The sequence below is a fragment of the Eriocheir sinensis genome, chromosome 14, assembly GCF_024679095.1.
Source record: "Eriocheir sinensis breed Jianghai 21 chromosome 14, ASM2467909v1, whole genome shotgun sequence".
NCBI classification, from domain to species: domain Eukaryota; kingdom Metazoa; phylum Arthropoda; class Malacostraca; order Decapoda; family Varunidae; genus Eriocheir; species Eriocheir sinensis.
In genome coordinates this window covers 2,061,542-2,078,300 of record NC_066522.1, presented here as the reverse complement: position 1 = coordinate 2,078,300, position 16,759 = coordinate 2,061,542, and the positions used below count along the sequence as shown (strand labels likewise).

The 16,759-nt window shown below is 46.2% G+C and overlaps 1 protein-coding gene across 2 annotated transcripts in view; it reads right to left on the bottom strand.

Annotated features, from left to right (window-relative positions):
- The window catches only part of LOC126998329 (steroid hormone receptor ERR2-like), a 107,116-nt gene extending 94,052 nt beyond the window's left edge, over positions 1 to 13,064 (bottom strand). Inside the window, exon 1 of one of the 2 annotated variants that reach the window (XM_050859816.1) lies at positions 12,179 to 13,064. In XM_050859816.1, coding sequence (XP_050715773.1) covers positions 12,179 to 12,340 — 162 coding nt within the window. In that variant the 5' untranslated portion in view covers positions 12,341 to 13,064. The remainder of the gene's footprint in view (positions 1 to 12,178) is intronic. The other variant, XM_050859817.1, reaches the window with a different exon arrangement.
- Positions 13,065 to 16,759: the final 3,695 nt, after the last annotated feature.

The window sequence follows — 16,759 nt, the reverse complement described above, 5'->3', positions numbered from 1 at the left end:
CTTGGTTCGCCGCGCTTCGCCGTGCTGGTATTAGCCTTCCTTTTAAAGATGTAAGGCTCGGGGCACCGTCAGGTCCAATTTCTTGCCATCTCTGCTAGAACCTTCTTGCGGTGTCTTCCCTCAGCCTCGGCTTGGTTTGTTTGGATCGGCTAGGATTATTGACGATGTTGTCTTCCCGCTCTTCTAGATCAATGCTCAAGCTTTCTTACTGTGACCCAGTGTAGTTTTAGGATCACCCTCAAGAACCATTTTGATGCCTCTTGACCTCACAAAGAGCTGTGCGCCTTCCGCCATCTAAAGAAGAGAGAGAAGAAGGTGGCGACTCAAGGGGTAGTTTATCGCGACCCAATACTGGAGCAGGACCCGTCCCTTGAAGATCTCTGCTCTGGATGCCTTGGTGTCACAGGCGTACGAGCCATGGGGGCTGCAGTCCCCCCATATTCGGGTAGACAAGATTTTTCGGACAGAGTAACCATCGTAGCAGTCTAACAGGACTATTGAACTGGCGGCTCGTGAGCCAGATCCGGCCCTTGAGTGGTGTATTTCAGTAACAGCTATTATGTATTTAGTATTACATTATATATATATATATATATATATATATATATATATATATATATATATATATATATATATATATATATATATATAAAATTGTTTGAATTTACAGGCAAAACATTTTTCGGGCAAACAAACATTTTTCGGGCAGAGTTCAGCCACCCCTAGATGAGAAGGGTCCCGTACGCCTATACATGCTGTTGCCTCTGTCCGGCTCTTTCTAGGGTAGTACTGCTGTCATTATCTCCTGCTGTCCGCTGTCTCTTAGGCCTCTAATGTCCTTCTTTACTCCATGTTACTCTTTTACCCCTCCTTTCCTGGGTTTTATGTCTCTAGTCTCTCCAGCCCTTTTCTTAAACCATCCTTTCTCCTGCCTTTCAATGCTTTTTACTCGGTCATGTATTCCCTCCTTGCTCCCTTTCGCTTCCTTTCTCTCCTTACTGTCCTCTATCTCCCTTCTTTATTTTGCCTTTCTTGTCTTCCTTTTCTCTCTTCTTTCTTTTCTTCGTGTTTCCAGCTTTTCTCCATCCTAAAGTTTCTTCATTTTTTCTTTCCATCTTTTTCTGCCGTCGTCTTTCTACTTCCTCTGCCATCATCTCTTCCCTTCATTCCACCCCATGTCACTCCTCCCTCGTTACCTTCCCCTATCAGACTTCCTCTTATTCTTCCTACTGCCGCTTGTCATCTCTTCATTTCCAGCTTCCCTTCAGTTTCCTCTCTCAAGCAAAACCCTTAATTCCTGTGCCGTCTGATAGGGTAATATTAAATTCACGATTTTTATATCTTTTCTATCCCTTATGTCTTTCAGCGCTCCGGTCTGTGCGTCTACTAGGCTTTACTTTAATCTTTCATATTTTCTAACCCTCCTTTACTTTAACAATTCTCATTCCTAATACTTTCCATCCTCAAACTTTAGTTTTCTTATATCCACACCACAACTGCCAAGTGCGCGCGCGCGCACTCTCTCTCTCTCTCTCTCTCTCTCTCTCTCTCTCTCTCTCTCTCTCTCTCTCTCTCTCTCTCTCTCTCTCTCTCAAATTATCAACTTCTAATCAGATAAAAAATTCGAGACCTTGAATTACGCCATTTCATAAAGATTTAGGGCCATCAGTAAAACAAAGCAAGGACACAATAAGAAAACATATTGCGCCCCTCGACTCACTAACTACACAAACAAGCCGGACAAATGCTACACAAACCCTCTAATAATGATCAACGGTTTTGTGTCAGCAGGGAAATGGAACAGACCGGCTTGGTACAGAGTTACATGATGGAACCCTTTGCTCTTTTACGTCGTATTTCTGCAGCGAGTCTCGCGTCAGCAGTATTACATAAACCAACCCAAGTCATGTCATTGATGATTCACGCTTGAACTATTGTCTGTCATGATTTTTTGTGTGTGATTCATTCTTTCAGGGAAAACTTTCTCTTGGTTATCATGTTTTTCTTCTTTGTTCGCTACAAGTTATTCGTGACTTCGTGACGGCCACACCCCTTCCCGCAGAGGATGGGTGGGATTTCCCTTTACGCAGGCGTGGGGCGTTACGTCACTGTGTTGATCGTGACCATCGCAGTCTCTCGCCCCCAGCCTCCACCGGGGATCAGGAATCGTCGTCCTCCTGAAGACATCGTCTGGATTAGCGGGATGCATGTCCCTATCACCCTCCTCCTTCCTGTTCCCTTACATCACGGTTTCAAAATCATACGTCCCCCGCTTCTCTGCATCCTTCTCCCCGCTTCCTCCCACTCGCCGTGTTACGTGAGCAGCGCATGACGCCTTCCTTACTGTTCAGTGTTATCGAGCTGCGGCACCGTGAGACGCACCTGAACCACGGGGGCGGTGGGCAGGTGCTTCCCTGTTGCTGGTGCTGCTGCGGTGCCTCACCTGTGGGAGCATTCGTGGTGCTTTATAGTTTAATTGCTTTAGGTTTATTGGTGTATTTTCCTTCCAGCGTCAAATTTTCTCACACCGTTCCGGGTATTATTATTATTGTTATTTTACTTGATATTAATAAGCTTAATATATTTTTGGGTTAGGAGGCCACTGAGCATAGAGAAGATGTATGCCAAACGACACCTGCGATGGTGGTTCCGTGAGGCGCGGAGTCACTGTAGCGGCCTCGCCGGCAAGGAAGGAACCAATCAAACCAGTTACCTCTTGCAGCAAGTCGTGATTCCCCCGATGACGAGTCTACGAGTGAGCATGATATCATCATATCCTGAAGAATAAGAGGCGGATCATCACCGTGTATCTATCATTACATTGTCTGTTTTGTTCGGGGTAATTGCTTCCACCGCTCTTAACTTGACTTTTACAAGTTCTAGCACCTATTTTACGCCGTCTGCATTCGACTTGGCTTCCTTCCGGAACCTGGTAGTTTTTACTTTACTCACGGAGGTTTTCTCCGGACGTCACACACCGTGGAGCGAAGTAAATAGTAATGAAACTTCTCATACAAAAGAGCAATAAATCTTTTGAATTGCGCCGCGTCCCTGAGACAGTGGATTGAGAGGAAGGGGTCTCGTTCCTTTCCTCCCTACTTCTTTTTCGCTCACCAATCCTCCTCCTCCTCCTCCTCCTCCTCAAAGCTCCTCCGTCTGTAGCGGTTTGCACACCAAACTACGAATCTCGGCCTGGACAGTCGGCGCACAGCCCACCCGGCATTTTATTCTCCCTTTCGGGCTTGACGATAATTGGGTACGTAGGGAAACCTGGTGAAAGTGAAGTTTTGTAACCCGCATGTCGCGCTGGCCGTGTGTCCACGGGTAATAAATAGGTATTAAAATCTCGCTCTTCCGCTTTCTCTTATGGAAAAATTTCATACTTTTGTTATATGCCATCGAAAGATAAAGGACCACATTTCGTTCAAGGAGGGAACAAATCTTTTTTTTTTTACGTCGTGGCCTATTGCGCCGGGAGGCTTCTTCCCGGTGGATCCTGATGGTCGGCTCAGCCCGTTCTGGCGCAGGAGAGTGTTTATAGTGGCGCCATCTTGCATTGGCTCAGGCTGCCCTCCGGGAGCTCATCTTTAATCCTAGAATCTAGAGTCCGGGTTGATAGGTGGTCTTCTGGACAGCATGTGGGTACATAAGAACGCAGGAGTCTACAAGAGGCCGGTAGGCCTGTACGAGGCAGCTCCTTTGACCCTAAGCTCCCGTGTATCTAACCCCACCTAATATCGCTGTCCATGAATTTATCTAGTCTATTTTTGAATGTGACAATTGTATTGGCACTCACCACATGACTGCTAAGCCTATTCCACTCATCCACCACCCTGTTAGTAAACCACTTTTTGCCTATGTCCCTGTTGAATCTGAATTTATCCAGTTTAAACCCATTACTTCGTGTCCTACCCGGTTCTCTTACCAACAAAACCTTATGAATGTCTCCCTTATTAAAGCCCTTCATCCATTTATAAACCTCGATCATGTCTCCACGTACTCTTCGCCTTTCTAGAGAATGCAAGTTTAACTGTTTGAGTCTTCCCTCGTATGGCAAGTTTCTCAACCCCTGAATCATCTTAGTCATCCTCCTCTGCACCGATTATTACATTTTGATATCCATTCTATAGTAAGGTGACCAGAACTGAACCGCATAGTCAAGATGAGGTCTAACTAATGCTAAATATAGTTTGAGGAAGACTTCGGGGCTTCTGTTGCTTACGCTCCTTGAAATAAATCCCAGTACCCTATTAGCTCGATTTCTAGCTTGAATACATTGTGCCCTTGGACGGAGATCAGAGCTCACTAAAACCCCTAAATCCCTCTCGCACCCAGACCTACTTATGAGAGTGTCATTTAAGCAATAGTTATGTGAGGGGTTGTTCCTACCTACACTCAGAATACTGCACTTCCCTACATTGAACTCCATCTGCCATTTATCCGCCCAATCATACAATCTGTTGAGTTCACCTTGGAGAATACTAGCGTCCTGATCCGACTCAATTACTCTACCGATCTTGGTATCATCTGCAAATTTACTAACATCACTACTAATTCCTGTATCTAAGTCATTGATATAAATAATAAACAAAAGTGGACCTAATACCGAACCTTGTGGGACCCCACTCGTAACACATCCCCAGTCAGATCTTTTACCATTGATTTGCACTCTTTGCTTCCTATTGCTAAGCCACGCCTTGACCCAGTTCAAAACCTTACCCTCTACTCCGTGAGCCTGTAATTTAAGCAACAGTCGTTGGTGAGGAACTTTGTCAAACGCTTTACTAAAATCAAGATAGATTACATCATAATTTTCATCTCTGTCCTCAAATACTTTATTGTAGAAGGACAAGAGATTGGTGAGGCATGACCTACCTTTTGTGAACCCATGCTGCGAGTCGTGAATTAAGCTATGTTTCTCTAAATGCTCCCGAATGTTCCTGGCTATTATGGACTCCAGCATCTTGCCTATAACCGATGTTAAGCTAATTGGGCGATAGTTTGAAGCAACTGACCTGTCCCCCTTTTTAAAAATCGGCGTCACATTAGCTACTTTCCATAGGCTCGGCACATAGCAGTATTTACCGACATCTTAAAGATGTCGGTTAGTGGGTCACTGAGTATATCGCCTAATTCCTTTAATACCCTCGGAAATATCCCGTCAGGACCTGGCGACTTGTTCTTCTTAAGCTTATCTATCTCATCCTGAACTACTTGCCTGGTAATGATTATATCCCTCAATTTATCGCCATCCCCGCCCTCGTACACCTGAACTCTTTCCGGTATAGTCGTTCGATCCTCCTGTGTGAATACTGAAAGGAAGTAGTCGTTCAACAATGTGCTCATATTTTCGTAATTTTCTACTAGCTCCCCTGTGTTTGTTTTCAGCGGTCCAATTTTCTCCCGTGTTTTTGTTCTATACATCTGAAAGAAGCCCTTAGGATTACTTTTCGCCTCATTTGCTACTTTGATCTCATAGTTCCTTTTTGCTATCCTGGTGTTTTTCTTAACTAATCTAGATAGTTCGACGTACCGGCCCCTGAGATGTGTTTCACCATTCTTTATTTTCTGATAAATTCCCTTCTTTAACCCAATCTCGTGTTTTAGTCCACGAGTCATCCACTTAGGATCATTGTTTTCTTTTCTAAGTGTTCGCTGTGGTATATGCTGTCCTTGCCCCTCTACTATTACTCTAACTAAATTATTGTAAGACATTTCTACCTGGTTCTCCTGGCTCTCCAATCCGCAGTTCTGGCCCTCATGAATCCCTAAATTATCCCAGTTTACCCCTTCAAGATGTCTTCGAAGCCCCTCGTAATTTGCTCTTCTAAAATCTGGCACTAACACTGGGTTTGGTTCGCGGGTTACCGCCCAGTCTAAGCTAAAACGAACCGTTCTGTGGTCACTATTTCCTAACTCTCCGCCCACCTCCAACTCACGTAGCAAGTATAACGATGAAGCCTCCTCCTCCATATCCTCCCTCATTCCCTGACTATCTATATCTGAGTGGATAAGTCACAAACTCCTCTTCACCAGTACCATCACGCCACGCCGGGATTGTTGCTTTGTGATTCGTGTATCGCTGACTTGTGTTGCAGATTGTTCAACTAAGTCATTCACCAATCTTTTTTTTTTTTTTTAAGAACGGGTCCCAGAGACACGCCAGTCCTCGTCGACAGACCGACTTGGTCGGCTAGATTTCGATCGCCGATTGAGTCGGTCTGTCGGCACCCTGCTACGGGCCACCTTTGGCAAAGGCCCGTGCTCCCTCGTGTAGGGAGGGAGCAATGTTTTCCCTCTTGACAGGCCGTCTTCGGACAAGGGCCCGTTTCCCCTAGTGATACTGGGGGATAAATCTTAAAAAAGAAAAAAAAGAACGGGCCGCATTTGGCAAAGGCCCGTGCTCCCTCTTACAGGGAGGGAGCAATCTTTGAAGAAGAAGGAGCACCAACAGGCTAAAATTACTTTCCTTAACCTTAAAAGAGGCGACTTAAACGAACTAAATTTGGCGAAACTCTCAGCTTTGTTTGCAGCCTCGGAAGCATACAAACAGCAATGTTTGGCTTCCATAGTAGCGATTTAGGCTACCGCTACAAAGCCTCGGGAACCAAAGTCACTTCAATGTTCTGTACTGTACACGATCGTGCGTAGCTTATATGAAAACAAACGTGACTTATTTAGTACTGATGTTACAGTAGAAAAAGAAGCGTGGCAGCCTCTCCCAAAACTTGGGATAATTCTGTACATTTAGTGTCTGTGTGTGTGTGTGGGGGGGGGGGGGGGGCAGGGGGGCGTAATAGGATGTCAAAAGTACGTTCTCTTCCGGTAAAAAATAAACAAGCAGAACACACTGCCCTATGATTCTATATATGTAGAGATATCCACAGATAACAAGTGAAAGCTAGCATTATAAACTTAGTACAGACCCTTTAAACAAAAGGGTACCAATGACATTTATATAATATGTACATAGTTAATTTCGTAGTACAAAATGAAATATGTAATAATAATCAGGAGCTTCAACTGTCCTAACGTTGACAAGGGCTTGATGCAGTAGCGCATGGGGCCTCCGCCCCCCGGAATATTATGATGATAAATCATCATTAAGGAGATGGGTGAATTTAGCTATACGTTACCGTGCATGGTGAAGTGCAGTGCGTTTTACATTTCTCACGGTCAGTCAAGGGCCTCTGCAGGAATTTTTTCAAGGGGAACAGAGCCAGTATGTTTCAGGTCCTGTACATATCTGCATCAAATTTTATATTTAACTTGGTGAAACACAAGGCAATGGCACATTCAGTTTCCCAATAACTGCAGCACCAGGTGTAGCCTATTCATGAGGTTTTGAAGACTATTATTTATGTTATAATTTGCAAACGAGAGTGTGAACGGGAATATAACAGATTTCCAAGGGGGGTCAATCGTCCCTTCTTGCCCCCCACCGGATGCCCATGTTGTTAGTCATTCTGCCCGCTCCCCCAACACCAACACCCCGAAATATGTTTCTGGCTGTGCCCCAGGCCTGATGAATGGACACCATTAGGGTAGCAAACTCATGGCAATGGTGGAGGATTCATTCAACACTCAAAATGTTACTCAACCGATGCGATAAGATAGTATTCTGGGTCTGGTATTGATGACTGACCATGACCTTATAATTATGTAACTGTAAGGGAGGGGAGAAATTATGAGGTTGAGATCCCCAATGAAGTCCTTTCAACACAGGCACTGAGCTCAGACGCATTGATATTATATTTTTAGATCAGACTATAGGAAAACTAATTTCAACATAACACATGGATGTTGAAAAAGGGAACACTACGGACAGATTTGATACAAGTCTTCAAGTTCCTGAAAAAGTTTAGTAAGGTCGATCACTCCATTTTTTAGCACCAAACTAGCCCGAAAATTAGAAATAGCTGTCAGCTAGTTTAAGCGTGGCGATGCAGTACATACATCGCCAGTGGAACATCTTTCTGCAGGAGTAGTTGGTGAAGAAACGATGTATTCGTAAAATCTCATTGAACGTTTTTTTTTTTTTTTTTTTTCAACTTGAGTGAACTGAACGTTTCCGTGCGTAAGTAACGTAAGTACAGAAAGTCCTTTAATTTGTTCCTCAGGTCACTAAAGTTCCTGACGAATAGATTAAATCACTAAAGCAGGTAGCCTCACTATATTCCAACAGGCTTTCTGTTACCTTCACTTCGATGTTTCCATGTTTCCTGCCGTCCCACAGGAGTCATTCAAGCAGCAGGATTAATGAATGAAAAGTTTACGTCAAGCGGAGCGTGTATGTGTTGGAGGCCACGACCTTGCTGACTGTGTGCTGACCACCACCACCACCACCACCATTACCTCCTCCTCCTTAAAAAAAAATAATAACATTGACTGCTGGTTCGTTGCGACAAGAGTGTATTGAACGATCGCGTGCGTACGTCCAGTGTTTTAGTTTGTTGTCACAATAAAGCTGAGCGGACGGATTACATCACCAGAGCAGGCACCTACATTGTGAGTCAACTGTTGCCTGATCTTTCATATTTCCTCCTCCTCCTCCTCCTCCTTTACCATTATCACTGCCACCAACCACCACCTTCAGCACCACCGCCTCTACATCCACCCCAATACTATCACACCCACCATCACCACCTTCATCGCCACTACCTCCTCCCCATCACCACCACGTTCGTTCTTCCATTGCCATAGTAAGTACCACCACCACCACCACCACCACTTTTACCATCATCCCAGCACCACTAGATGCACCACCACTTTCTCCTCCTCCTCTTCTTCCTCTTCCTTCTCCTCCTCCTCCTCCACTACCCTCACCACCACCACCACCATCATCTTCACCCAAAACTCCTCCAACGCCCACAACGTCGACGTCACTGTTAAGAAAAGTTGCTCCTCTGAGGCGTCGTTCCTTCCCATCCTGAATCTTCCCTCCACCCACGTCCTCCCTCCCCTTCCTCACCTCTCCTCCCCCTAAGCCCCATACCTTCACGCACTTCCCTGCCCCCCCTTTCCTTCTCCCCAACCCTCTCCCGCTCCCTGTTACTCCTTTTTCCTCTTACCCTCCCTCCCTCTCTCAAGTTTCTCCCTCTCTCTGTCCTCCCTTCCCCGTCCCCTTTTCCAGGCAGCTCCTCGACACTTAACATTTGTAACATCCTCGTCTGACCGCTGCTGACGTCAGCCTGGGCGTGGCGTCCCTAAAGGCGAGGAGTCTGTGAGGTGTGTTCATCCCGGCGGAAATATCGGGTGTCCAGGGGGCTGCCACCCCGCTACCTGGCCGCCCCCGAGGCTCTGAACCACTTGGGATGTCCGGGAAGAAGACAGGGAGGGAATAGGCACTGGTGAGTAAGGCTGTAAGAGTGGAGACTGTGAAGGAGGGAGGGAAGCTGAGGGGGAAAGGAAGTATTTGGAGGTAAGAAAGGAGGATAGAAAGATGGGAACATAAAAGGCGTGAAAAGTCTGCAAGAAGCCGTTCGCATTGCATATGGTAGCTCCTTGGAACCTTCTCAACTATAAATGATCCAGCTTTCGTTAATGTATCATATCAGCACTCGCCACTTGCCTTTGAAGCCTGTTTCACTCGTCCACCAATCTATGCATGCCATTTCCTGCCCTTGTCTCTCTCTATTTGGAATGTATCTAACTTCAACCCATTGTTACGAGCCCCACCCTGCTCTTTGGCTACAAGAACTCTATTACATCACCCTCGTTTAAACCCTTTATTCACATATAAACTTAAACCAAGTATCTAAGTATCGATGAGGGAGGGAAGGAATATTAGCAAGAGAGTGGAGACAGATAGGGGAGAATAGGCATCGATGAAGATTTGTAGCTGTTGGGTGAGGGGACAGCGAGGTGGAGACGCTGGGTGTAATATGAAAGGCGGGAAGGAGGAAGGAACAGACGCATATCGAGACCATTAGTTCAGCCTCAGTACCCGTGTGGACGAAAATGTTCAGCACACATACGAGCCTGTACCCGCATGCCAAGTTTGACTTAAGCCGAGTGCAGCCGAGTGCAGCTCTTCGTGTCTTCTATTATAAGTCTAGAAAATAAGGTGTCAGACCCAAGAAGAGGAGACGACGTAAAGGAATCTTTAGTTTACACATAAGTTGGACATGGGAGTAAACAAACCTATCTCGACAGGTTACATAGAAAACTTTATATTAATTTCTTGTCAACACTCAAGTGAAGAAGATGAAAAGGCCGCTGAAGATTATCGAGAACAGCGAAGAATTTACGGTCTTCCGTCAGGTCTTAGAAAAAAATGTAACATATTACCCGGCTGCCAGTCCTTATACGACAGGTGAAAACACTTCAGAAACACTTCAGCACGTTTTAAGCGTCTGGGGATTACGAAATTTAACAGAAAGTTTCATAAATTTGATTAAATGAATGCACAATAGATGTCTTGAATATTTTCAGTGATATAATTATACATGTAACTATTGCGAAGACTTAACTGTGTTGCATATGTAACTTATTCTAACTCTTATTTCACTCTCGTGTTAAATAGTCATTATGTCATCCATTAGAACGAGGAATGGTGTCCTCCATTTGATACATTATATATATATTTTTGTATTGTTTTACCCCTCAAGCTAAAGGCATGTCACGAATATGGATTGTTCCCTCTTCTCTTAACTCGAAGTGCCCCAGTCTTTGACGAGAAACATTGATTATTTGACTGATGTGCCTCTTGAAGGAGACTGGGGATTACGTTAGTCAAGTGGTGAGATGCCTTAGTTCAGTTGTTGGCATGGCCGGTTGTATGGTCTTCGTAGATATGATAAATTATGAGAGCAGACTGTTGCCTTTCTGAGAATGTTTAGCTTTTCTTTAACGTCAGGAGGAGACAGACCAAAAGTAAATAAAAAAGGCTAAGCATATGAAAAAATAACCGAAACATGCTGCTCCTATAAAATAAAATCAGATGGAGTTATCAAAGAGGAAAACAAATTTAGGGCCAGAGTTATCTCAGTAACTGGCCGACTTGACTTGCTCTCAAATCCCTGTACAGGACACCGCTGCGGGTAATAACATCTCCATGATAAACTCATCGGATTCCGCATGGCGGCCCTGAACGAAGGAATGAAAGCAATCCTGGCAGTAGCTAGACGCTGACATCAGGTTATTGATGCCTGCCAACCGTCAGGGGATGGTTCCTTTTTTGCTAATTACAGTAACATCGAGATAAAGTCTTGCTATCAATTGGACCTGTTGCGGTTACTGTAATAAACTACCTTTTGTGTTGCTTTCTTTGAGTTTTTCTTCGAGGTTGTCACACACACACACACACACACACACACACACACACACACACACACACTAAGTCAAGTAAGACGTTCGTTAGCATGAGTTTCCCACGGCAAGGGGTCAGACTCAGGACGTGGAAGAGGCGCAATTCTGGCATGGAATACTGAGAGGTGAGGGCTGTGATGAATCAGAATCAGAATCAGAATGCGAGGCTGCAAGCATTGGAGCCACGCTATGCCGCCCGAGTGAAGAATCGCCACTTTCCAAAGTGGTGGTGGTGGCTGCTGGTGCCATAGTGCCCGGGCCACGAGGGTGCCAGAGGCTGGCCCGGTGCGGTGACGGGCGCTGTGGGTCAGCGGGTCACACTGGCAGCGTGGCACGGTGCTGAGGCTTGCCCGGTGGACAAGCCAACATTGTTTCCTCCCGCGCTGCTGGGACGGTCTGGGCGGCTGGGCGGCAGGAAGGCAGCATGGGGCCAGAACCTCCCACGGGCGTCTGGAGCGCATCCCGCCGGCTGGCTGCCCGCATGGAACAGGTGGCGGAAAGTGGGCCTGGGACAGAGTTAACAGCAGGAGCCTCTGGGATGTGGTCAGCAGGTGTTCACAGGTTGTCCGTTTCCTTCACCACTCTCCCTTTCAGCGTGTTGACAGTGAAGGGAGGCGGCCTCCCCTCCATTCACCCACCTCTCGGTCCCCTTCACCCATCCCGTCACTCCCGTCCCGCAGTGTTACCCTGTTCCTCGTCACACACTGTCAACAAGCCGTTGTGTCGCTAAAATATGATGCCGCCAACGGGGGTCGTGGCCGTAACCTTGAAAACTTCCATGGCCGTGCGGCGTCCCAGGCTAGGCAACCTCCTCTCTCCTGACCCGCTGCCGCCGCCGCCACCCACCAAAGTCGCCCAAGGTACATACCAGGTTGTCCTTCCAGCTTTGCATGGCGGCTGACAGGTGTGGCGGCTCCTTCCTGGCCTCCTCCGTGCCGCTATCACCAGCACGGCACCAAGAGTCCCGCCACTGTTTCGACAATTCACACTTCTTCACCAGTGGACATCCCAGGTGGGAGAATGTACCCATAACCTGTGTTTCGCTTCCCTGCTCACAGAGGGCTCCACCACCATCACCACGCTGCTCACAACTTTCTTCCTAAGGCCATGACTATTTCCCCAGCGCCACCGCACGTGTCACTCTTCACCTCTCGTCCACAGAAGGAAAGTCGACAGAGTAGCAACCATCAACAGGGGAGCTGCAGGGAGAGAAACCCAACCTGGAGGGAGACAAAAAAACTCATCACCTTGCAACTCGGCTCGTCGCTATGCAACGTTTCCCAAAGCATGGTGTGTGGAGGGACGGTAGGCTTATCTGGCATTGGAGGTGCCGGTCTGACTGACGCTCTCCCAAGCACACCTGCCACAGTGCCACTCACGCTGTCCCTCTCCCTCTCTCTAGCCTCCTCCAGCCCTGTCGCATTCACCCTCCCTGCCTTCCCTCACCTTCATCTAGTTATCGTTCCGTTTCCGGTTCTCCCTTGTCCTGTCTCCACAATTAACTCGTCGTGACCATGAATATTAACTTCCCTGAATAATGATGCGACTGACACTTCTGCCATGCGAAGACAAAGCAGTGCCAACAAAGAAAAGTAAAAGATAAAAAGAAAGCTAATGGATGTCCAAGTCGATAAACTCATGTTGCTTGGCAGCGTTAAAAACGACTCTAAAACGAGCTTGCTCAGGTATTGGCGCCGCTCACCTCATAGTAGACAGCGCGCGCCGGTGGTCCTCCTGCAGAGCCAACCATCACGCCCTCACCGCCATCACCTGACTCTGACGGCACGCCCCCATAGAGAGTCAGGCGCCACAGAGAGAGAGAGAGAGAGAGAGAGAGAGAGAGAGAGAGAGAGAGAGAGAGAGTATATGTCTGTGTTTAAATTTCCGGCTGTATGTGTCTGCGTCTGCCTGCCTGTCTGCCTTTGTACCTGTCTATTGTCTGTCCGTCTACCTGTCGAGCCTCCTAGCAGAGAGAGAGAGAGAGAGAGAATTGTGATATTGAAGAGGTTGATGGTTTGTTTGGGTTGTTCGAGGAAGTATATTTGTCTATATCGAAGTATGTTTTACCGTTTGGATATTTCGCTTTCTGTGGCGGGATAGAGAGGTGGTGTGAGTGGTGAGTGTCTGGAGTGTTTATGTAGAGAAGGGGGGAGGGGGGTTGATGGGGAAGGAGAAAGGATCGAGGGGAGGAGGAGGGGTGAATGGAAGGGACGGAGGAATAAGGGCTTTTTGACGGTTCGAGGTAAGGAAAGCTACTTGAACTTGAGTTGTGTTCTTTTAATTTATTGGCGGCGAGGTATGTGGGAGCATCTTATCGTTTCCTCTATAGTTTCGTTTCGTTTCTTCTCATATCTTTCGTTCTTCTATCGTCACTTTCCCTTTGTATCTCTTTTTTTTTGTACATCCTCTTCCTCGATCTTCACTTGTATCTTCCAATACCTATTGTATTTTTCTCCTTCAGCATCTTATCCCTCTTATTACTTTCCAAACCTATTTTTCTTCCCTTCTTACTTGTTTCCCTTTTTTATATCAACCAGCTTCCTTTCTTTCCTTTCGTTTTTATTTTATTTTATTTTTATATTTTTTGTTTACTCCCTTTCCTACCGCCAATCTTTTTTTCCCTTACGCAATTTCTCCATTCTGGCATCCCATCATATTATTTTTTTCTTTTATCCTTTATTTCCCCTTTGTCCCCTGCTCTACTTAGGTCCCATACGCCCCATGTATCACTTGCCTCTCTTCATTGCCTTAATTTCCTTCTGTCTCGTCTCCTCTCCACTCCCTATCGTCCCTCATTCATTATCCCTCACCTCAGCATTACCTCGAATCTGTTGTATACCTCTCATCTTCGTCCGGTCCTCCCCTTCCTCTATATATCTCTATGTTTCCCTCGCACATCTTCATTTTATGCCTCGTGAACCTGATCATCTCGTCCCCGTCTCATCCGTTTTCCGCGACCTGATTAGTTCACCGCGTTCCCTGCTCGCCCATCATCTGTATTCCCCTTTGCATTCTTCCTCCCTTGTCCAACTGCATTGCTTCGGACTCCACTTTTTATCTCCTTGTCCCCTAACACCAGTGGCTCTGTTTCCTCCATTTCTTCCCTTCACTCTCCCTAACTCTCGGCCTACGCTATCCTTACTTCCTCTCCTCTTCCTCATACTCAATGGCTCCCTCATATCACCTGACACTGCCGCTGCTGTTGCCAAAGTGGGGGTGGAGAGAGAGAGAGAGAGAGAGAGAGAGAGAGAGAGAGAGAGAGAGAGAGAGAGAGAGAGAGATTGTCTGCTCCCTTCCACTTCACAGTCTTCTCATGCTGCATGCTAAATTTAGATCTTGAACACACACACACACACACACACACACACAGACATACACACGCCGTTTTTTTCTAGAGGTTAATGGCAACCCGACACTTAATATTTTAGAAGCAGGAAGCGGGGAAGGAAGGGAAAGAGTAAAAAGTGCAGATGGAGGAAGGAAGGAAGAATGGATGGAAGGAAATGCCATATAAGAGGTTGCGTTCATGATGGAGAAAGGAAATGATCGGAGGGGAAAGACAAATTGCTTATAGGAAGCGCGGGAGAGGTCGAAAAAATAACAAGGGAAGGGAAAGAGAAACGGAAGAGGGCTTGTTCGGAAAGAGAGAGAGAGAGAGAGAGAGAGAGAGAGAGAGAGAGGAGGAGGAGGAGGAGGAGAAAATAAGTAAGAGTAAGAACGCAAAAAGTGAAAAAATATTGCACGAGAAAGGGAGGTAAAAAGATAAAACAACGCTAGATAATGTATAAGAGAGAGAGAGAGAGAGAGAGAGAGAGAGAGAGAGAGAGAGAGAGAGAGAGAGATTGCAACAACTATCACGTGACCTGGGAAAGTTACATATTATTTATGAATTCGAGGCAGCCGGCTGAGGCATGACCAGGAGGGAGGGATGGAAGAAAGACAAGGAGGAAAAGAGAGAGAGAGAGAGAGAGAGAGAGAGAGAGAGAGAGGAGGGCCTGCGTGACTCCACCCGTCTGTCTGTCTGTCTTTGCGTGGGAAGATTATTAAGATCCAAGAATTTATCATGGTACGTAAAGGTTAGGTTTTTGCGGTGGACTGTGGCGAAGAGGTTTTTGGGTTGCTGAGGCAGTGGCAGGATGGACGAAAATGACGGAGAGAGTGAGCGAGCGAGCGAGAGAGAGAGAGAGAGAGAGAGAGAGAGAGAGAGAGAGAGAAAGGTGAGTTCAGGAGTTCCTAAGGGCGTCGGCTGGTTGCTGTCTTCTTGGATGATTGGGAAAGTGTTCTGTGTGTGCCCTCGAGGATGTGTGTGTGTGTGTGTGTGTGTGTGTGTGTGTACCCAGCTGTGCCATCGCGAGAAAGCAGAGTCTGAGAAGCGAGTGAGCAACTTGTCCTGGAAGGCGCAAGAAGTTGTTTGAGAATCTTTATCGCGTATCGAGAGAGCCCACTTCCTCTCTCTCTCTCTCTCTCTCTCTCTCTCTCTCTCTCTCTCTCTCTCTGGGCTCGGTTCTTGGCCCAGTGCTCTTCATTATTTACATCAACGATGTGGATGTTGGACTCAATAATTGTATTAGTAAATTTGCAGACGACACAAAGATTGGTAACTCGGTTCTCACTGACGAAGACAGGCAAAGCCTCCAAGAGGATTTGCACAAAATTTCAGCTTGGTCGGATAGATGGGAGATGCCCTTTAACGTAGACAAGTGCCAGTGCCAGGTCTTTCAAGTTGGAACAAGAAATAAGATGTTCGATTACCAAATGCGCGACGTTAAACTCACAAGCGTTCAATGCGTTAAGGACCTGGGGGTCAAAATCGCGTCAAACCTCAAATTCTCACATCAATGCATCGATGCAGCAAATAAAGCGAACAGAATGTTAAGCTTCATTAAAAGAAACTTTTTTTCAAGAATAAAGATGTAATACTTCCGCTCTACAATAGTTTAGTCAGACCCCACTTGGAATATGCGGTACAGTTTTGGTCTCCCCACCATGCAAAGGACATTGCTAATTTAGAAGGTTTTCAGCGTCGGGCAACAAAAATGATCCCTTCCTTGCGCAACAAATCCTACGAACAAAGGCTATCCACCCTCAACATGTTCTCTTTTGAGAAACGTCGCCTCCGAGGAAAACTGATCGAATGTTTTAAAATACTTAATGGTTTCACGAATGTAAACAGATCAAAATTGTTTATGATCGATGACATTTTGCGAACGAGGAACAATGGCATAAAACTCAAATGTAGACAAGTAAATTCAGACTGCACCAAATTTTTCTTCACCAACGTTGTAGTGCGAGAATGGAATAAGCTCCCACCTTCAGTGTTCCAGTGTAACACGATTGACTCCTTTAAAAACAAGCTCGACCGTCACTTGCTTGAACTTAATATTAACGAGTTGAAATGCAACGTTTTGGAGCCATCTGATCAATGTAGAATCACTTAGATTTAAGGACA